Consider the following 22,018-nt stretch of genomic DNA (forward strand, 5'->3'; position numbering starts at 1 on the left):
AAGGGAGGACACCAACTGACTCCTCTGTGAGCTCACTGGGAACCTAAAGCTCCTGCCTACCAAGGAGGAGGGACTTGGTGGGCTCCTCTGCACCCCAGAAGTAGGGGCCCAGGGGAACAGGGACCCACACCTGCCTAGTCTCTGGATGGCCCCTGGAATACAGAAGACAGAAGATAAGGGGGTCCCTTACTGCTGGCACATGAAAGGGGAAGCTGCCTGTGTTGGCTGGGGAGGGTGACCACATGGGTGGTGCCGGGACTAGGGCCAGAAGGGAGAGAGGGGAGACAGAGGGACCAGCCCCACAGGCTTTGGCCTCCAATTTGATGTGTGACCTCAGTCTCCCTGACTATATAATCAGACAACAGCCAGGGAAGACTCCCTGACTCAGTCTCCCTCTCCAACCCATTCTCCAGCAGGGCCACAGGGAACACTGGAACTTGATCACCTGATCCGGCCACCCCTGCTTGCAGCAACAAAAGGTGGTGCTTATGCAGTGCTTACTGTCTACCCGGCACCACACTAAACATATCACATGGATTGCCCCATAAAATCCTTCCAACAACCTAGCAAGCAGGCCATGTTACAGATTAGGCCATGTTACAGATTAGGAAACAGCCTCAGAGAGGTTAAGTAACTGGCTCATAGTCACTCAGGAGCCAGAATCTGAATCAAGGGTCCTCTCAAGGGAACAGCAGGAAGACAGGTAGGGCCCAGGAAGGAGAAGGGGAGGTCAAGTGATAGTGGGAGAGGGAGGCTGAGTGCAGACCGAGAAGGGCCTTGAAGGCCATGCTAAGACCCTGGTCCTTACTGTCCAGACAACAGGAAGTCATGGAGGACAGCAGGGTGCTCTGGTGATGGAGCATACTGTGACAGAGAAGCAGCAGGCAGGGGTTCCTCCTGCTGTGGGATTTGGGAATTATTCTAACTTCTCTGAGCCTCAGTTTCCTCATCTGTGTAATGGAATTAGGATAGCTCCACCTTGCAGGCTTGTGAGGGAGGGATGAAGCAGATCCCAAATCTGATCAGTTCTCACTCCCCAGTGACTTGCCACCTCCCTCAGAGTAAAAGCCAAAGCCAGCAGCCAGCCTGCTAGGCCTGTGCAACCTGTCCCTGCGTGCCCCCACTCAACTGTTGGGCCCCGAGCTCCTTCTGGCCAGAATATTCTTGCCCAGGCATCTGCATGACTCCTCATACCCATTTGGGCACCTCCTCAAATGCAAGGCCTTTCTTCCCTGACCACTCTATCCTAAAAAGCACCCCATTAGCCTCTATCTCCTTACTCTCCTTTTTCAGCATCCCACTTATCACTACCAGACACTGCCTTGTATGGATATTTGTTAAAGTCAGACTCTTCAGCTGAGAGGCACAGATCTTGTCTTTTTTTTTTTTTTTTTTTGAGACGTAGTCTCGCTCTGTCGCCTGGGCTGGAGTGCAGTGGCCGGATCTCAGCTCACTGCAAGCTCCGCCTCCCGGGTTCTCGCCATTCTCCTGCCTCAGCCTCCCGAGTAGCTGGGACTACAGGCGCCCGCCACCTCGCCCAGCTAGTTTTTTGTATTTTTTAGTAGAGATGGGGTTTCACCGTGTTAGCCAGGATGGTCTCGATCTCCTGACCTCGTGATCCGCCCGTCTCGGCCTCCCAAAGTGCTGGGATTACAGGCTTGAGCCACCGCGCCCGGCCGATCTTGTCTTATTCACAGTTGTGTCCTCCGTGGCTAGGACAGCGTCTAGAAAATGCTCAATCGATACTATTTGTGAAATGTATGAATGGAAATCTCCAAAGGCCTGGCTTGCAGGCATATTGAGCAGGCACTCAATATGTGGCACCTTCCAGTGTTTTCAGCCTTTGCTGCTCACCCTTCTGAAGTGCCCCCACCCCCACCTCAAATCCCTCCCCAGGAAGCCTCCTAGGCCACAGCAGCTGGGGCTGGGCACACACACAGAGTCCAGAAGAGGGTGGCCAGGGGCAGGGTCTGCAGAGGGCTGGACTGGGAGGCCTTTGGTCAGGGTTTGATCCCAGCTCACCCTGCTCAGGAGGCTTGGGACAAGGGGCTGCCTGGAGAGATGGGCAGAGCAAGGCAGAGTTGGAGGAGGCAGGTGTCAAGGTTCAGCCGGGAGATCTAGGAGTTGGAGATTGACTCTGAGGCTCCCTGGCACCCTCCATGGCAAGGCCTGTCCCTTCTTTTGACCTCTGAGGCTGCCCCTTAAACTTCCTGCTGGGCAGGCCCCTTAAACACTGCTGGGGATGCCCTCACCCACACAGGGGGAAGTATGACTCTCAAACCCCCTCAGCCATTCCCCAGAGCAGGGCAGAACCACCCCAGACTTCTAGGAGTCTCTGAGACCAACCCCCAGCCCTGAGGCAGGGGCTGCCTCTCCTGCCCGCCTACCCATTCCCTGACCTCCCCATTACCCAGTGGGGCTCATGGGGCTGCCACCCACTGGCTCCTGCCACCTGCCCCTCCCCTCTGGTCTCATTTCCTCCACACTCATGCTCCAACACCAGCACTTCACTACCAGGCCTTTGCTTACATGATTCCCTTTGCCTGGAACCTCTTTCTCTACCTCACCCTGCAAGCTCAAGTGCCACCTGCTCGAGGAAGCAGTCTCTAACTCCCACGGTCACAGCCCTGATCACACCAGATGTCACCATCTGTGACTGTGTCTGTCACATACATACTATCTCACCCCCAACCCTGGCTGGGTGCAAGGTTTCTCAAGGCAAGACCAGGGATACCGGTGTCCCAAAGGTGGCACACAGTGAGTATCTGTTGACTGAATGAACATTTCCCGATTCTACACATGGAGAACCAGGCAAATGACAACTTGCCCACTGCAAATCAGTGGCCAAAGTGCGGCCAGAACCCAGCCTCCAGCCTCCCAGCATAAGGTGCCTCCCATTCCACCCAGTCCCACCCAGTTACAGTTCTACTAGCCAGACCCCAGCCCTGCCTTCTCGACCAGGACCACACAACCCAATCACCTCCTCCTTAGGCACTTAGGAACCACCAAATCAACCTTCCGCATTTCTAGAAATGAAAGTAAGTCCCAGTCCCAGAAGGGGCAAGAACCTAGACAGGGCCACACAGCAAGTCAGGACCATGACTCAGACCTTAGCCCTCCAGCCTGAGCTCAGATATCTCCAGCAGCCTGTTCCTTGGAAGAACTGGGGAGAGGGTCTGCCTCTTAGGCAACCTTAGAGATACTGGAGCAACCTCCCTCCCCCACCCCCCACATACCTCCAAGTGAGCTAAGCCAGTTCTGCACTTAGAAATGTGGGTTTTCAGGCCACAGGCAGTAGAGGCAAATGAGTGTCCTGGTTCATGTCTGTGGAACAGAAACTGGAACAGAACCACTAGCCACCCCCTGGATCTTCAGACTCCCTAGGCTTAGCATGTCCATCTCGAGAGCCGAGAAAGACACAGAAGGAAGAGAGCAGCCCCAGGCGGAGCAGGTGAGGGAAACCTTTAGCCAAGGCTCTGGTACCCCTTCACCAAGCACGGGAGCCGCTGCCCCAGAGCTGTCCTGTTATCACCTGGAAAAGTGTCAGTCGCCAACTCTGCTCCTAGAGTGGGGAGGGGTGGCCCATTCTCCCTACCAGGCACACTGGTCACTGGGAACAAACTTGCATTTAAGCTGCAAACCCACACAGTGGCCCACCTGGATAAACGTCCCCACTAAAGAGGCTGAGAGACCAAGCTTCTTTTTTGAGACGGAGTCTCGCTCTCTCGCCCAGGCTGGAGTGCAGTGGCACAATCTCGGCTCACTGCAAGCTCCGCCTCCCGGGTTCATGCCATTCTCCTGCCTCAGTCTCCAGAGCAGCTGGGACTACAGGTGCCCACCATCACGCCTGGCTAATTTTTTTTTATTTTTTATTTTTAGTAGAGACGGGGTTTCACTGTGTTAGCCAGGATGGTCTCAATCTCCTGACCTCGTGATCCGCCCGCCTCAGCTTCCCAAAGTGCTGGCATTACAGGCGTGAGCCACCGTGCCTTGCCACCCGAGAGACCAAGTTTCAAGTGGGTGAAAGCCTTGCCCAGCTCACACATCAAGGGGTGCAGAACTGGGCCCCTCCTACCCCAACCCATGAGGAATGATGACCATACCCGCATGGAGTACCCACTGGAGGGATGTGCTGCAGGCCGGGGCTGGGAAGCACGACCCAGCCAGAAGCCCGGCCAGGCAGTCTTCCAGGAGGACATTCCTGTGTCCCAAAGGGCACCTGTGTCATGTCCCAAAGATGGACAGGACCAGGGGCCACACCTGGTATCCTGGCCATCAGTGCCCTTCTCCTGGACGACTGCCTGGCTGGGCTCCTGGCTGGGTTGTGCTTCTCTGAGGGGCAGAGCTGCTCCTGACCTGCGGCCTCTTGAGTGCAGCTGCTGTGTCCAGAGGCCCAGACAGCACCGGAAACAGCTGGGGTTGGTAGCTCCTAAGTCCCTTAGCCAAGCCCAGCCTTCTGTACCATAAGGCAGGGCAATACCTCCCCTCAGGCTCCTGATCTCTGTCCACCACTTTCTGCAGAGGCTCCTGAGCCTGGCTCTGATCCTTCAATGCTTGACCTGGGTCTGCTGAGCTCCGATGGCCAGCAGTGTGACCCTGACCTTGCTCTTTGAATTAGCCAGCCACCAGCCCTCCCCAAGCCTCTCCACAACCCCACCCTGGTGTCCGCTGGAACAGCTGCACTATCACCCACGAATGCAGAGGGGGCCTGGTCCATCTCTCCCCACTGCCAAGATAACTGACTGCCCCTCTGCTACCACCTAGTCTGTAGGGTTCCCAGATTTCTTGAAAGGGAGGCAGCTGGGTGTGTGCTGGGGGTGGTAGGTGCAGGGAGCACCTGGTACCTGGAGAGCAGCTGTGCCTCTGACCCACCAGCCAGCACTGAGAAACTCTCCAGACCTCAGCCGTCTGCACCAACCTGGATGAAGCATGGCACATGCCTCAGCCTCAACTCGGGGGTGACCCAGCCTAACTCGAGGCTTTTTAGGCTCTCAGAACCTAGAATTTCAGAAATTCAGAAGCTGGGACTCATAGGCACATAAAACCCTAAAACCCTCGAATCTCACCAGCGTAGAATCTCAAACTCAATCTTAAAATTCTAGCTGCTCAGTGTGGAGAATAGAAGGGAGTGGAGAGGAGTGAAACAGCCCCCTCCCCTGGTTCCCTCCCCTTCTCACCTGCCCAATTTGGTTGGTTTCTGTCCTGTGCTATTCACACCTGGGGGCTGGTAAGGGTCCCCAGAGCTGGGGGGTCCCCAGAGCTCCTCCTTACTGCCCCTCCCTGAAGCTCCAGGGAAGTTGAATCCAGTGAAGATAAATGCCCAGCCAAAGGTCTCTCACTGAGCTAGAGGCCTGAGGCAGGCCCTGGGTTCCTGACTCTGTGCCTGACTATAGGGAGACCCCTGCCCTATGCATTATGGGTTGCGGAGGAGAGAGGGGGATGCCCAGGGTAGGGCAGTGCTCAGTGGGCCAGTAGGAAAGCTGGCAGGGGAGACCTTGGCACCTGGAAAGCCAAAATGCAGTGGCAGCTCAGCCTTGCTCCTGGTCTTCTGTCCCGGGGGTTAAGCCACCCCAACACTGGCCTGGCCAGAAGGAGGCAGGGCCAGCCCAAGCTCTCCCAGGACCACTGACAGCCAAGATTCCAGGGGTGGCCCCTGGTTCCGCTCTGAGAATGGGGACAGAGGAGTGGCCCTCCTGATCTTCTCCCACCCTCTTGCCTTTAACTTTGCCCTCACAACAATGAAGATAAGGACAGGAGGGATATTTTAACACACTCCCTCAGGGCCTGAATCTTCCTCTAGGCCCCTCTGACTCTGAGCCCCACACACTGGACCACAGGTGGTCCCTGTCTCTGGGCTCTGGAACCATGTTTCCAGGGTTGTTCAGTTACTGACACCTGCTGTAGCAAAGCCCTAGCACCCCAACAGGATCAGGTTCCTGGTTTGGTCAGGGAGAAAAGACTTGGACCTTGTAACAAGGCAGTGTGGGCAGGGTCTGAAGGAAGCTCAATGCTTCAGGAAGCCCCAACCAGGCCTCAGGCAGAGTGGTAGAGTGCAGGCCTCGTAGAGCCATGCCGGGGTTCCAGTGCCTGCTCTTGCTTTCCTTGGCTGGGAGACTGCAAGCAAGTCACCATCTTTTACCGGCCTTAGTCTCATCAGCAAAATGGGATCTGGGAGAACCACTGTATGAACAAGAGCCAAGGTGGATAGGACAACAGCAGAAACCAGACCTCCACAAGACACTCATCCCAGGGCCAGGGCCAGGGCCACGGGGGCTCAGGATTTGACAGCAATTAGTCCAGTCTGCAAGCAGGATACCCCTGTATCCTTGAGGGCATCCCAGATCCACAGCTGGTCACCAGCAATGTCACCTGACCAGTTGGTCCTCTAGTCTCTGCCTGTCACTGACTAGGCATTCCCAGGGTAGGACTGGGTTTAGCTCTTCTCTGTCTGCAGTGCCTCCCAGTGCTTGCGGTTTTCACTGTGAAGCAATGGAAATGTAGATTCCCAGCTATCTATGTAATGGATGATCTTGGACAAATCACTTAACTTCTTGGGACCTCAGTTTCCTCATGTGTAAAATGGGAATGGTGCCTACCTCACAAGACTATTTTGAGGATTAAATGAATTCAGTATATAAAGTGCTTACCACACTGCCTGGCACATAGTAAGCTTCCAAGAAACAATAGCTACTGCTACTATTATTACTACTATTAAATAATGATATGTTGGCCGGGCCCAGTGGCTCACGCCTATAATCCCAGCACTTTGGGAGGCCAAGGTGGGCGGATCACGAGGTGAGGAGTTCAAGACCATCCTGGCCAACATGGTGAAACCCCGTCTCTACTAAAAATACAAAAATTAGCTGGGTATGGTGGCGCCTGCCTGTAATCCCAGCTACTCGGAAGGCTGAGGCAGGAGAATCGCTTGAACCCGGGAGGCGGAGGCTGCAGTGAGCTGAGATCACGCCACTGCACTTGAGCCTGGGCTACAGAGAAAGACTCTGTCTCAAACAAAACAAACAAAAAAAAGATTTGTTATTGAACTGGTCACTTAACTCCACGTCCCCTCCTAGCCACTCTCTGACTGTCCCAATGGTCTAGGACAGATGACCTAATTATGGGACAGGCTTTTCCCCTCTGTACTATGGCCCAAGGATGAGAAAGAGAGACATTCCACAGGAAGGCCATGGGGAAGACAATCCATGCATTGCCCCCCACCATCTCTCACATCTGGGGTCATCTGCCTCCAGCTGGGACTGTCCTCCTCAGATCACTGGTTGGAATGTACATATGGTCTGGGGACCTGGCCAGGGGTGGGGGGAGGTGGAAAAAATGTTATCTCTGATCAGAACTGAGGACACTGGCTTTGATTCAGTGGCAGCCCCGAGTTTTGTGGGGCATGTACATTGGACGGGGATGTCTCCCCACCCACCAAATCCTTATGCTGTTCAGATCCCTGGAGTGGCCACCCTTAGCACAAAACTCCTTTCTAAAACATAACACCTCTCTGCACAGGGCTGTGGAGGGTGCTGACTCTAACCTGCCCAAGACCAGAGAAGGGAATGAGATGAGCTGCCCGAGGGACTGGACTCTGCTCCAGAGGGAGGGGCTGGGTCAGCTTAGCTGGGGTCACACTCTGTTCAAGGCTGCCTCGGTCACCACCCGGGGAAAGCACCTCACTCAGCCCTGGGAGGTGCTCAAAGAGTTAAGATCAAAGTGAAGTCAGACAAAGGAGGCAATGAACACCTGGGTCGTGACCCTGTCTCTCTACCACCCTCCCAATTTAATCTTGCCCAAGTTACTTAACCGCTCTGTGCCTCAGTTTCCTTATCTGTAGAATGTTACCTAATTTCTTGGGTTATTGGCAGGATGAAATTGGTTAACATGCATAAAAGTGTTTACAACAGTGCTATAGGCATGTTTGCTGACCTCATTCTCCCTGATGTTATTACTCAGCTTTCTCTAAGGCTGTTTCTTCCACTATGATTTTGGAGGGTGATGCTCTTCTTACGCTCTTATGCAATTATGTAAATCGTTAGATGACAAATGTGCAGTGTCCAGCCCATAGCAGGTACTCAACAAAGAATATTCCCTCTCCCAGCCGGGTGCGGTGGCTCACGCCTATAATCCCAGCACTTTGAGAGGCCGAGGCAGGCGGATCACAAGGTCAGGAGATGGAGACCATCCTGGCTAACAAGGTGAAACCCCGTCTCTATGAAAAATACAAAAATTAGCCGGGTGTGGTGGCGGCCGCCTGTAGTCTCAGCTACTCAGGAGGCTGAGGCAGGAGAATGGCATGAACCCGGGAGGCGGAGCTTGCAGTGAGCAGATTGCGCCACTGCACTCCAGCCTGGGCGACAGAGCTAGACTCGATCTCAAAAAAAAAAAAAAAGTTCCCTCTCCCTCCCTCCCCTTTCTCCCAGAGAGGCCAGACTAGGAGACAGAACCTGTCCTGACCCCCACCAGGGGTCTCTGTGTGATCCTACCCTGATGTCTAGCTCTTGGCCTCAGTATCCCCATCTGTGAAAGAAGCTTCTGGGCCAAGTGGTCTCTAAGTGTCCATGGCCATATCTGTTCCAGCCTATCCCACCCTTGTTCCCTCCTTCCTTCCCCATTTCCTACTGCATCCCCTCCTGATGTGACAGAACCTTTGGGAGCCTGAAGCGGGGTAGAGGGGACAGCTGGTGAACAAGAATCACCAGCCCTCAAGAAGCCCAGGGCCCGGTCCAGGCCCCCAAGGGTTAAGACCCAGAGTGAGGGGTGGGGGGCCAGGGTCAGTGCTGGACAGGCGGGCCTGGAGCCCAGGGCCTGCCTCCCCTCCCCCCACCCTGGGAACAGAGGCCACTTGTTTGGGCAGTGGCGGGTGGCTTTGAGCTCAGCCAAGGGAGAGCTGGGTGGGAAGGAGAGAGGGCTCCGGAAAATGGAAGGGATTCCCCACCTCCAGCCGATGCCCTAGGCCTGGTCCACCACTAGCTCCCGGTACTCTCAGATACCCCCCCAGCCAACCCCTCTAAACTGACCCCTTCCCCTGGGTTCTCTCTTTCTTTCATTCATAACACTCAATGCTGGAGATAGGACTTAGCAGATAGGCCTGACTATTGCCCCAGCACCATCTCTCTTTGGGGCATGAGGCCAGGGCTGATCACGCCATCCTGCAGATGGGGAAATGGAGGCTCTGAGGAATTTGGGGACTTGTAGAGTCACATAGTGATTGGTGGCTGCACAAGGACTCGGGGCCCCAGGTCCCAGTGAGCCCCATGGCTGTGCAGGCCCCAACCCCACAGAGCTCCAAGGAGATCCTTCCTAAGCTGTGCCATTACACAGGACTGAAGGCTGGGCAGGAAGAAGGGGCAACAGCACCCCATCTCTGAAACCTGAAGTCCCAAAGGACCTGGGGAATTGAATGGGGACGAAGCTTCTAGAGGGTTGGGAGGAGGATTAACAATCTGCACAAAAAGCTGAGGCTGGATGTGTGAAGCACGGGTGGAGCCCAGGTGGTAGGGGCATAAAGCTGGGGTTCAGTGGGAGGCCTGAAAGCAAAACAAAACCTGGAGGCAATCGGGGCCCTGGTGGCCTCTGCCCCCTCCACCTCATCAGTCACCGGTACTCTGCCTGGGACACCCCCTTCCTAAACTATTCCAATATGCAAGTAGCCAATGGGGAGGCAGGGTCCCCAAGCCCGGTCCCGGCAATCCCCAGCCAGGCATGGGACACAGGATGAGTTCTCTCTGCACCTCTGCCAGCCACACCCATCTTTCTGCCATTCCTCAGACACACCATCCAAATTCCTGACTTTGCACAAGCTACGCCCCTGCCTTTGGAGGGTCCTTATCCTTGTAAATTGCCACTTAACTGCCAAGCCCATTCCAGTCATCTCCTCCCCTGGGGCCTGCACCTGTCCACACCTGTCTTCACGGCTCTGCTGGGCTCCTTTTACCCTGTGATGATCTTGCTGGGTGGTCTCTCCCAGCCTGGCCACTGGATACTCTCCACGAATAGGTATCACAAGTGCCTCAGTCTGGGACCCTGGGACCCACCAGAGAGTCAAATCCTTCCGAGTACCCCCAGGTGTCTGGCCCTGAAGCACCCCCCTCCCACCTATCTGGGATCAGGGAAGGCTCCCCAGGACATGGGATGTGGGGGAAGGGAATGTATATAGCAGAAACCACAGTGTGATGGCTCCTGGTCAGATTCTCCCCCTCCCCCGCGGCCCTGTACCAAACACCCATCCCCTGCCCCCAGGCTGCACCCCAAGCCTGCTCTCTCCAGGCCCAACCACCCCAGTCCCAGCGTGACCCCATTCCCTGAACACATACTTCCTTTTACCAGCAACTGGGCCAGGTAGGGGCTCTGGGGAAGCCATGCCCCATTTACTGGTGGGGAGGAGATGCAGAGACCGGAAGTAGCCTGCCCAAGGTCACTGGAGCCCCAGGCCCAGGGCGTAGGGTCGTACAGATCTCCAGAAATGTAAGGGTCTCAGCGGCCAACGAGGTGTGAGCCTTCACTTCACAGATGGGAACCCTAAGGCGCCCGAGGACGGCTGACTCCAGAGACCTTCATGCCAAAGGGCTATGGGCTGGAAGCCCCGGGTCCCGCTGGTTCACCCTCCTCCCTACCGTCTCTGGCCCGCCAGAGAGGCCAGACCCCCACCTCAGGAGGCGACCCCCACCACCACGCCCAAAAAGGTAAATAGAAGATGACCCGGGGAATCAGACGCAGCCCGCGGCCTCGGCGTTCCTTTCTGCAGAATGGGGAAACTGCAGGCCAATGTGGCGAGAGGGCTGCAGACGGGGAGGCTTCGGCAGCCGCACTGACCTGTTTTGAGTAAAGACTCCACGCGGGGACCAAGCGCACCGGAGCCACCACCGACTTACACCGCCGCCGCCAAATCGCAGCAAGGGGCCAGGCGCGCCCACCCCTCCGGGCGCTTCCGCCCGCCCCACGTGACTCCCCGGGAGGGGAAGGTGGGGCTGGGGCTGGGGCAGGGCAGGGCAGGGCAGGGCCCCGCCCCCCTCGGCCCCGCCCCCCGCCTAGTCACGATCCTGGAGTTGGCTGGCCTGGCCCGCCCGCCGGACCCATCGCTCTGTGTCTCTCTCCTGCCCCTCTAGCTGCTTGCGGGTCTTCCCACTGTCTCCTGAGGCTCAGGTCTAACCCCTGCCACCTCGCCCGCTGAGTCCACCTCTCCCTGAGTCTCCCTGCTCTCGCCACCCCTCTTCTGGTGAGTCTGCCCTGACACACACCCCACCCCCAAGGAGGCCACACCCCCAAGAGGACAGGAGGCAGTTGAAGGCCGTCCATGGTTCCTGACTACCTCCTCCAGGAAATCCTTCCTCCACCACATTCTTCAAGGGTATCTCACTTCCCTCCCCGGGTGCCCACAGACAGGGTTGTGGGGAAGCTACCCACCCAGCCACACCTCCCAAGGATCCCTCAGCGGAAGGCTGCAGCCTGAGGTTCCAGCACCCACACCTAGAGAACGGGAGATTCCCACCCATCCTCGCAGCACATCCACACATGAGGGTACCAGGCTTGGCAGGCATTTCTGGGTCCTGTGTCCAGAACACCTCTGGGGCCAGCCACACCAGAGACCTTCTCTGGGCTTCCATTTCTGCATATGCACAAAGGGTATATTTGGAAGAACAGATCTCACATTGCGTGGGGATGAGGGTTTACCCCCTGAGAAGAGGAAAGTGTCATTAATCAGAGCACCCACTACATGCCAGTCCCAGTGCTGGGCAATTTATTCCTTTTATCCCAATCCTCACATTCTGCTTGATGTCAGAAATTATCATTCCAAGTTATGGGTTAGGAAATAAGGCTCCAAGAAGTCTGAGGGCTTGCCCAAAGTTACAAAGCCAGTGTTGGGCAAAGTTGGGAAGTAACCCACTTTTGTGAGTTGTAGAATCTCCTGCCTGCCCCCCACTGGCCATTCACCCTGTCCCTCTGGGAAAGAGTTGACTCTGAGTAGACCATGTCTTCCGGTGGTAGGGCTAAGGCAAAGGAGCTTTCCGGGAGGGGAGAACAGGGCCAGACCTTGGGGAGAACTTCCGGGCCTCAAGTTCATATGGGGTCAAAAACACTGCAGAGGAGCAGAGCATAGGCCCCTCCTCTGGACCTGGCAGCAGGGGTGTCCCTTGGGCAGCAGAGGGCACCTGGGGGCCTCAGATCACAGGGGAGGCCCAGGCATCCCTCTAGACTTCAGACCAGTGAGGTGCAGCACAGGGTGAAAGGGCTGGCATCTGACCACTGGCTAGGGGATGGGGGGTCTGGGGACCCTACCATTTCTGTTAACACAGTCCTGAGGTCTTTGAAATGACCTAGGGAGGGCGTGAATCACCAAGCCTGGTCCCCGCCAACTGCACTGGAATCTGAGGCTCCTCACCTGCACCCCCAACCTCCCTCCAGGGTATGCTGCCCCAGCCTCAGCTCTGAGGCCCACAGCCCTGTGGCTTGAGACCCACAGACCCTTCCACCTCCCTTTTGGGATGACAGGAGTGTCAGACCCCCAGTCCTTTGGGTTGGACCCAAAAGGCCTTGGGCCGATGGACACAGAGTAGAACCTCACCCTCTGATTCCTGACCCAGGGTCTCTGACCAGGCCTGCTCCTTCCCTTAGAGCAGAGGTCTCCAACCCCTGGGCCACAGACTGGTACTAGTCCTATCAGCAACCTGTTAGGAACCAGGCTGCACAGCAGGAGGTAAGCAGAGGCTGAGCTAGCATTACAGCCTCCTGTCAGATCTGCAGCAGCATTGGATTCTCATAGGAGTGAGAACCCTATTGTGAACTGCGCATGCGAGGGATCTAGGTTGTGAGCTCCTTATCAGAATCTAATGATAAATGTGATGCACTTGAATCATCCCAAAACCAATCCCCCGCCAATCCTGATCCATGGAAAATTTGTCTTGCACAAAACCGGTCCCTGGTGCCAAAAAGGTTGGGGACCGCTGCCTTAAAGCAGTGAAAATAAAGCAAATATCCTGGTGTGAATGCCAAAATGACCACTCAACAAGGACAGCTGGATAGACATGGGCAGAGAATGGAACAGAGTACGGACAAGAGGGGGACAGTGATAAACCCCGTCTCCTCCCCACTACACAACGGGAAATGAGGAGATGCTGGAAGGATCAAAGGCCGATGATCAGTAAGCTTAACAAAATTAAGGGCAGAGGCAGGGGACCGCGGCAGCGGCCATGAGGCAGGTGGGAAGCAGGCACAATGATGAGCCGGCTGAGGCTGGGGATCGTTTATTGGGGCTGTGTCCAGCCAGGCTGCAGCGCCCGCCTGGGCCCGGCCCAGTGCCACCAGGAGGCGCCGGGTGGGGGAGGGGAGAAAGTGCAGGAGGAGCCGCCGCCCCAGGGCTCGCCCGGTCCTGTCTCCGTCCCTGAAGCAGTGCGGCGCTCAGGTGAGCGAGGTGTCGTCGTCGCTGCCCTCGCCGCCCGCGCCGCCCATCCGCTCCTCTCGGCTCTCGGCCACCGCGCTCTCATCGATGTTCTCCAGTGAGTCCGCATGCTGCACCGACAGCTCGGACAGCGCCAGGCTCGGCAACGGGCTCTGCTCCGGGTGCAGCCACGGCTTGAAGTGAGGCAGGTGCTTCTGCTTCCACTCGGGGTACTTGAGGCACGCCTTGTACATCTTCTTCATGGCCTGTGGGCCCGCCGCCCCGCGGGTCAGGGGGTGGCGGGGGTGCGGGTCCAGGTCTTCTCCACGCCCCCTCCAGCGGCTCAGCCCCCAGCATTCTGACTAGCTCCCTTTCAAAACTCGTCCCTCAGCCCTACTTATCCTCTCTGAGCCCTAGGCTCCATCCTCCATTCTTTCTTTTTTCTTTTTTCTTTTTTTTTTTGAGACGGAGTCTCACTGTGTGGCCCAGGCTGGAGTGCAGTGGCCCAATCTCGGCTCACTGCAACCTCTGCCTTCCGGGTTCAAGAGATTCTCCTGCCTCAGCCTCACAAGTAGCTGGGATTATAGGCGCCCACCATCACACCCGGCTAATTTTTTATTTTTAGTAGAGACAGGGTTTCGCCATGTTAGCCAGGCTGGTCTCGAACTCCCAACCTCAGGTGATCCACCCACCAAGGCCTCCCAAAGTCCTGGGATTACAGGCATGGGCTACCACGCCTGGCCCTCAGGCTTCATGCTTGACTCCACCCACCTCATCCCATAGTCCTCTCTCCAGCCTCCAACACCCCCCAAAATCCCAAGGCCACTCACCTTGGGAGCCAGGAACTGAGAAGATTTATTCACCACCCACTTGGGTAAGGAGCCTGTGAGGGCAGGGAAGGGAGGAAGCAGCCTCAGGGACCCAGCCCCTCCCCCCCACAAAAGCCCCACCCTCTGCCCAGAGCTTCCAGGGAGGCCACTGTCTTCCCCATGAGGAGCAGGTGTGTGAGGCAAGTCCTACAAGACTTTACCCTCACTCCCTTCCACCTCAGACTGAGGTCCTCAGGCTTAGTTCTGTCCCCCACTTTCCCTCTACCCAGCCTCAAAGACTATGTGGAAGAAAACCACAGGGTCCTAGGTGAGCACAGGCTACACATGGGTGGAAACTCTGACCCACCCCGCTGCACCTGCTGCCTCCCTCAATCACACTGATATCCCTTCTCAACCTAACCTTCCTCCCAGGAATGCCCCTGACGCTCAGCCTCTCCTCTGCCTGTCCTTCCAAGCCCTCCCCTGACCACACAGGCCTCTAGCTGAGCACCCCAGCCTGGCCTGACCCGGAATCCACTGTCCAGCTCTCCACCCTGTTTCATTCCCAAGTGTCCACTCCACCTCTGACACCCAACACAATGAGGTGCCGGGGGAGTGCTAGGCCTGGACCACTGTGTGCTCCCGGGCTTGGAGCATTTCCAGGCAAGGATGTTCAAGGCTTCCCCATCCTCTAGTCATTCACTCACTCACTCACTCCATGTTCACTGTGACACCCACCCTGGGTCAGCCCTGGGGACCCAGAGAGGAACTCACTGGGGGCCCAACAGGAGCCGAATGTTCTACTAGAGGGGAATGGACCACAGAACAGGGAGCCAGTGACTCCCCTGAGTATCAGGGATCAGGAGGTGACACCTGCAGCACCCCTAGAGGGGTGAGGAGGGGAGACTGAGGGGAAGGGCTGCCTGGGCACAGGAGTGGGGATGGGTGAGGTGTGAGAGACACCAGGAGACCTGGGACGGGGCTTAGGCTTTTCTTGGAGGGCAATGGAGAGCCACAGAGTAAATTCAAGCAGATGAGAGTCATGAGGAGATAAGTGTTTTAGAGAAATTCCTCTGGCCGCTGTTACAGACAAAGTAGTTGGTATGGAGAGAAATGCCAGACTCAGGAGCTGCTGAGGAGGCAGAATCCTCCTCAGAATCTGCTGAGGACGCAGAATCAGTACGAATCAGTGACTGGGGCTGGGCGTGGTGGCTCATGCCTGTAATCCTAGCACTTTGGGAGGCCGAGGTGGGTGGATCACAAGGTCAGGTGAGACCAGGCTGGCCAACATTGTGAAATCCCATCTCTACTAAAAATACAAAAAATTAGCTGGGGGTGGTGACAGGTGCCTGTAATTCCAGCTACTCGGGAGGCTGGGGCAGGAGAATCATTTGAACCCAGGAGGCAGAGGATGCAGTGAGCCGAGATTGCCCCATTGCACTCGAGCCTGGGCAACAAGAACAAAACTCCACCTCAAAAAAAAAAAAAATCTGGCTGGATTTGGCTGAGGAAGAGGGAGTGACCCCAAATGACAGCAGGTTCTGCGCATAGATGACTGAAAAGTGGAGACTTAGGGCAAGGGGCGGGTTAGGAGGAAAGATGGCAAGTCCCCCACTGGACACAACAAGGCTCAGGTGCCTGGAAGACATCCGAAGGGAGATGTCCAGGCGGCCGATGGCCACAGGGATCTGAATCTCAGCTGAGAGAGATGTGGCCACCTTGTGACAGAAGCCACAGGAGTAGCTCAGCCATCCCCAGGGAGAGAATTCTGATTGAGCCCTGGAAAACCCAGGCCCCCAGGACAGGCACAGGGAACAGCCAGTGAGCAGGGAACAAGGCAAAGCATGGGGATGGCAGAGCCCAGGAAGAGCGCTCCCAGCTTCATCAGTGGGGCAGTGGCACCTCCCTGGCCCACTCTTTTCAAACCACTGTAAAGTCCCAAGCCTTGGTTCAATGAAGGCTTTGGATGGAGATGCCCCAAAATGCAAAACAGCTCCTAACAGATGCCCTTCTGGATCCCTAGTAGATCAGGCCCCACCCCTGTGGTATAGGGAAGGATCCCATAATAAGCTGCCAGGGCCAAGCCCTCACCTTTGGGGTCCACCTGGGCCAGGTAAGTGATGACGCAGCTCTTAGGCCCCGTGCTCTGGATGAGGTAGCCCGTCTGGATGGACACAGCTCGGACCAAGTCTTTCCGAGGTGGGTATTTCTGGGGACAAAGGCACAGGGAGGTGAGACTCGGGGTAGGGGCAAAGAAGATGTTTTTGTGAGTATACCCAAACATGCACCCATGCACGTGCATGCGCGCACGCGCACACACACACAGTTAATTCACATGTCATGACATCTGTTCCAGATCAGGCCTGATTCTGGGTGCAGAGAAAGGGAAGAACCAGATTAGGTCATCCTAGCCCCTCTTGAAGCTTTCCGTGTTCCCCTCAGAAAAGCCCCCAGTCTGGGGTCAGGGCTCATGAGCACATATGGGCACTCACAGACACACACACTCACCCTTGCCCAGGCCAGCTATACCTGCCTGTCCTTGCCCGGGGAGATCAAGGTGGCTCAGCCTCAGGGAGGACCAGAGGACCCTGCCTCCCACCTCTTGTTCCTCATTTCCCTGTCCCAGAGCCCAACCAATCGAAGTCAGCCCATCCCACCCACTCGCCACAGAGGTGGCCACACTGTCCTCTCCTGATCTGCTCAAGAGACGCAGCAGGGAGACAGGAGCCATTATCCTCACTGTACAGGAAGGAAACTGAGGGCCAGTGGGCCCATGCCTGCCCGAAGTCACATGGAAGTCACGGTGGCAGCCTCAGCCTTGCGCTGCCTGACCCTCTCCCCTGCTCCGCCGCAGGGAAGGCAGGTTGACTCACGGGATGTTTGACTGAGTAGTTCATAATGATGTAATCAGCGCCCATGGGGAGCCAGGAGCGGAGGGTGATGACATCACGGTTCTTCAGGGGCTTAGGACACCTCCCTGTGGAGGGCAAGGGACAGTTCAGCCAGACCACTGGCCCATCTGCCTACAAGGGAGGGTATGGCAGAGGCCAGAGATGCAGGGATGCCTAATTAACTGCCAGCTCTCCAGTGCAAAGATGCACCTCCCTCCCAGACCACAGTCCCACAGCTGGAGCCAGAAAAAAGACAGGGCAAGACCTGTCCCTACTGTCTCCAGCCAGCCCTGCTCCTCACAATCTCACATAGCCCTTACCTTGTTGGCCTGGCTGGTTTGTTTATGTGAACGTGAGTGTACAAGAGAAAAACAGTATGAGTGTGCATGAAAATGTGTGCCCGGGACTATGTGGCATGTGGGTGGGGCTTGTGTACCTGATTGAGTGTATGAGTATGTGTGTGTGTATATACATGAACATGTGAGTGCATATGTATTTGTGAGTGTATGGGTGTGTGCCTAAGGGTCTAGGAGTGGACAGAGAGGTCAGTTCTATCTCTCAGCACTCAAGTCTCTGAGCAGCTTGGTCATGTGAGTGACCACAGGAGGGAGGAGGGAGGAGGAGGCTTGGTGGGAGGCCTGGATGGAGGCCAGGGGGACTGGGATCAGCGTGCTACGCCTGCTCACAGGAGTAATAGCCCACATCAGCGTTGACTGTCAAGCGGGCGATGTCAAAAGTCTCAATGACGTTGCTGTCCCATTTCTTGCGGTACTCAATGTCGTGTAGTACGTCGTAGAGTGTCTCGGCTGGCACATCACGGCACTCCATCCGGCACTGCAGACAGATATATGGGTTGTCAGGATCATACGGGGCTCAGAGCCTTGGCCAGGGGACCAGAAGGCAGACAGGCAGAGGGGGAAGAAGAGAACGAGGACAGCAAAGAACGGGGGCCTCTGAAGCCAGCATGGACTTCCTTCTTGCCACAAGCCCTGTCCAGCTCACCAAAAAGCCACCTGTGCCAGGAGACAGCCTCTGTATCCAGAGACCATCTCCCCCAACTCAGTCCAGTCTCCTCCTCCAGGAAGCCTTCCCAGCCAGAACTTCTGGGCTCCCACACAATGAATCTCTATGTCTGTGCCCACCCAGACCCCTGTGAGCTCCTCGTGGGCAGAGGCTCATGGTTGCTTCAGCATGGAGCCTGGAATGGCTACATGTTAAATGAAAAAGCATAAATGAAAATCAAATGCCCAATGGATGATTTGTTTCCTCCTTGGTACTTATCACCCGGCCATACCACCTGTCCTCCTATTTGTGGGTTTGTTTGTTTTCCTTCAACAAACATCTTTGGATTTCTTTTTTTTTTTTTATTTTTTTTGAGATGGAGTTTCGTTCCTGTCACCCAGGCTTGAGTGCAATGGCGTGATCTCGGCTCACTGCAACCTCTGCCTCCTGGCTTCAAGTGATTCTCCTACCTCAGCCTCCGGAGTAGCTGGGATTACAGGCATGTGCCCAGCGAATTTTTGTATTTTTAGTAGAGACGGTGTTTCACCATGTTGGCCAGAATGGTCTCAATCTCTCGACCTTGTGATCCATCCGCCTTGGCCTCCCAAAGTTCTGGGGTTACAGGTGTCAGCCACCACTCCCGGCCTGGATTTCTCTCCCCTCCCCTCCCCTCTCCTCCCCTGCCCTCCCCTGCCCTGCCCTGCCCTGCCCTCTCTCTTTCTTTCTTTCATTGAGGCGGAGTTTTGCTCTTGTTGCCCAGGCTGGAGTACAGTGGCGTGATCTCAGCTCACTGTAACCTCTGCCTTCTGGTTTCAAAGGATTCTCCTGCCTCGGGCTCCCGAGTAGCTGGGATTACCAGCACCCGCCACCACTCCCGGCTAATTTTTTGTATTTTTAGTAGAGATGGGGTTTCACCATGTTGGCCAGGCTGGTCTCTAACTCCTGACCTCGTGATCCACCCACCTCGGCCTCCCAAAGTGCTGGGATTACAGGCATGAGCCACTGTGCCCAGCCTGGATTTCTTACTATGTATTAGCCTTGCCCTCAAACAGCTTTCCATCTGGGTGGAAGATGGCCAAGGGCACCTTGTTTTATTTAACACCCCCCAACAACAACTCTGCCAGATAAGAAATTTAAGGAGGAACTTAAGGTTCAAAGAGGTTAAGTAACTCACCCAATGTCACGCAGCTGGTAAGTAGCAGAGCTAGGATTTAACCCAGATCACATGTCTGGAAAGCAAGTAAAAACAGAACAGGTTTCCCTAGGTTTGCACTCAGTGAGATGAAACTCAATGTCCTTGTTCTGTGATTTTTTTTTTTCCTCAAGTGCCCTATCCCCAAGATCAAGTTCCTCTCAGCAAATGGACAAGTTTTCTTGTTTAGTTTAAAAAGATCTCCCAGAAATGGCATTTAGACAGTGCCAAGGGAACCCTCACATAATACTTTCCACTCACAAGAGGAGACAAGCAAACATATGAGGGAGAGGTCACACTGTCTTCCCCTCATCCCAGAATAGGCCTTGGCCCCACTAATGGTGGTGGGATGCCACAGGAAGGACATACCAATGCTGGCTGGCTAGGCACCAAGAAACCCACCAAGCCTTGGATATAACTTCAGTTTACAGAAAATACAGAGGACAGAGGATCGAGCTAAGTGACACCACATGAGAATGCAACCAGACAGAGCCAGATAGTGAATCATTCTGCGGGGCTACTGGCCCAAGCTCTTCTACCAGTCAATGTCAGCGAAGGGGCTGGGTGGGACTGACTTGCAGGAGATAATAACCACATGTAAAGTGTGTCTCTGGATTGCAAACTGATTTGGACACAGCATCTATAAAGGGGATTTTTGGGACAACTGGAGAAATGTGAACGTGATCAGAGTATCAGGTGCACTGAAACAAAATGGTAGAGACTGCTCCCTAAAAAAAGGTTACAAAATAGGTCGGGCACGGTGGCTCATAACTGTAATCCCACCACTTTGGGAGGCTGAGACAGGCAGATCACTTGAGGTCAGGAGTTTGAGACCAGCCTGGCCAACATGGTGAAACCCATCTCTACTAAAAATACAAAAATTAGCTGGGCGTGGTGGCACACAACTGTAATCCCCGCTACTCAGGAGGCTGAGGCAGGAGAATCGCCTGAACCTGGGAGGTGGAGGTGTCAATGAGCCGAGATCATGCTGTTGTACTCCAGCCTGGGTGACAGAGCAAGACTGCATCTCAAAAAAAAAAAAAAGGCAGCATAACCTCAACTGGGGGAAAAAAATATATGCATAGAGGAAGCTCAGGAGGCACAACTGCTAAGGTGTTAACAGTGGAGATCTCTAAATGATAGGAATGTGATGGTTTCATTTTGCTTATCTGTATTTCTTTTTCTTTTTCTTTTCTTTTCTTTTTTTTTTAAGATGGAGTTTCGCTTTTGTTGCCCAGGGTGGAGTGCAATGGGGCGATCTTGGTTCACCGCAACCTCCGCCTCCCGGGTTCAAGTGATTATTCTGCCTCAGCCTCCTGAACAGTTAGGATTATAGGCATCTGCCATCACGCCCGGCTAATTTTTGTATTTTTAGTACAGACAGGTTTTCACCATGTTGGCCAGGCTGGTCTCAAACTCCTGACCTCAGGTGATCCACCTGCCTCGGCCTCCCAAAGTGCTTGGATTACAGGCATGAGTCACCATGCCTGGCCACTTGTCTGTATTTCTTATTATCTAACATGTATAGTACTGCTTCTGAAATAATGAAAACAATTTCAAAAGGTCCCCCAGCAATACTGACAGGTACACCCACCATGTGCCAGGTACTATACTAAGTGTTTTATACATATTATTTTATTCTTACAGCAGCGCTCTGGGATATTGGCCCCATTATAGAATTAAGAAAACCAAGGTTCAAGGACAGACTCGAGACTGCAATACTGTCTGTGTGACCCTAAACAATTCACCTTCCCTCTCTACCCCATTTACCTTTCTGCTGTATAATGGGGCAGGACTAGATCCAACCATTTAATCAGCAGCCCCCAGCTCCAGCCCTGTACTGAGCCCAGAAGAGTCAGAGATGAGTCCGAGGCCTGTCTTTGAGAGGTCTGCAGTGAAAGGAGGAGCCCACCTTGGAAATGGGGAGGTGCCCTAAAGTGCTCAGTGGGGGCATAAGAAGGAGGTCATCTCCATGGGCTGGGTAGGAGGATTAGGCTTCATGGAGAATCTCAGTGCAGGAGGTAGATGTTTGCCAAGTGCCCCTGGCAGACAGAACAGCCAGCCAAGGTGCAGAGGGAGGTGAGAGTATGGCCTGTGGGCAGTGAATGAGTTCCATCTGGCTCAGTCTCCATGGTGTGGTATAGCCTATGACTCAAAAGGTCCCTGGTTCTAGGTCTTCTTGGAAAAATGGGTGATTCCAGGGCTGGGTCAGAGAAAGTATAAGATGAGCATGGAACATCTTCTTGTGCCAGGAAGTAAGCACATACTTACTGATAGAGATTTTGGACACCAGAACCAGCTTGAAGGGCTCTGCCCCTGGCAGAGTGGCCAACTCTTCAAGGTTTACCCAGGACTTCCCCAGTTTTACCACTGCAAGTCTCACATCCTGGGAAATCCCTCAGTCCCAGGCAAGCTAGGACAGTTGGTCACCCTACCACGGGCACAACCTGAGATAAGCTGCGTATTAAACTCAATAATGACCATAACCAATGATATTCCATTGAATAAAATAGGAAATCAAAGTCTATACAGGTATGAATAAACAAATAAATGGAATGTTTGATGAGGAATGGGGGATTTACATAGTTTCAAAGTAACTTCCCATCAAAATACTTATTAATTACAAAGAGAAAATTAGTCACTTCATAGTAGAGAAGCCTGGCAGATAGCACCTTAATCAAGTGATCAAAGGGAATATCATGAATCACAGGACAAGTTGCCATCAGGTGTTGCCTGGTAGGATGCG

At 54.7% G+C, this 22,018-nt stretch overlaps 2 protein-coding genes across 10 annotated transcripts in view; both read right to left on the bottom strand.

Annotated features, from left to right (window-relative positions):
* The window catches only part of ARAP1 (ArfGAP with RhoGAP domain, ankyrin repeat and PH domain 1), a 68,737-nt gene extending 57,777 nt beyond the window's left edge, over positions 1-10,960 (bottom strand). The window contains exon 1 of one of the 5 annotated variants that reach the window (XM_033205977.1): positions 10,816-10,960. The gene's annotated coding sequence lies outside the window, so the exon portion shown is untranslated. The remainder of the gene's footprint in view (positions 1-10,815) is intronic. The other 4 variants (XM_033205982.1, XM_033205983.1, XM_033205988.1 and 1 more) reach the window with 4 other exon arrangements.
* A 753-nt stretch (positions 10,961-11,713) lies between these two features.
* STARD10 (StAR related lipid transfer domain containing 10) overlaps positions 11,714-22,018 on the bottom strand; it is a 41,765-nt gene continuing 31,460 nt past the window's right edge. For all 5 annotated transcript variants that reach the window (XM_033205998.1, XM_033205999.1, XM_033206000.1 and 2 more), the window contains 5 exons: positions 17,765-17,912; positions 17,061-17,164; positions 16,279-16,396; positions 14,209-14,261; positions 11,714-13,644 (listed from right to left, as the gene is read on the bottom strand). In XM_033205998.1, coding sequence (XP_033061889.1) covers positions 13,399-13,644; positions 14,209-14,261; positions 16,279-16,396; positions 17,061-17,164; positions 17,765-17,912 — 669 coding nt within the window. In that variant the 3' untranslated portion in view covers positions 11,714-13,398. The remainder of the gene's footprint in view (positions 13,645-14,208; positions 14,262-16,278; positions 16,397-17,060; positions 17,165-17,764; positions 17,913-22,018) is intronic.

The sequence above is a fragment of the Trachypithecus francoisi genome, unplaced genomic scaffold, assembly GCF_009764315.1.
Source record: "Trachypithecus francoisi isolate TF-2019V2 unplaced genomic scaffold, Tfra_2.0 Lachesis_group8, whole genome shotgun sequence".
In the NCBI taxonomy this organism is placed as follows: domain Eukaryota; kingdom Metazoa; phylum Chordata; class Mammalia; order Primates; family Cercopithecidae; genus Trachypithecus; species Trachypithecus francoisi.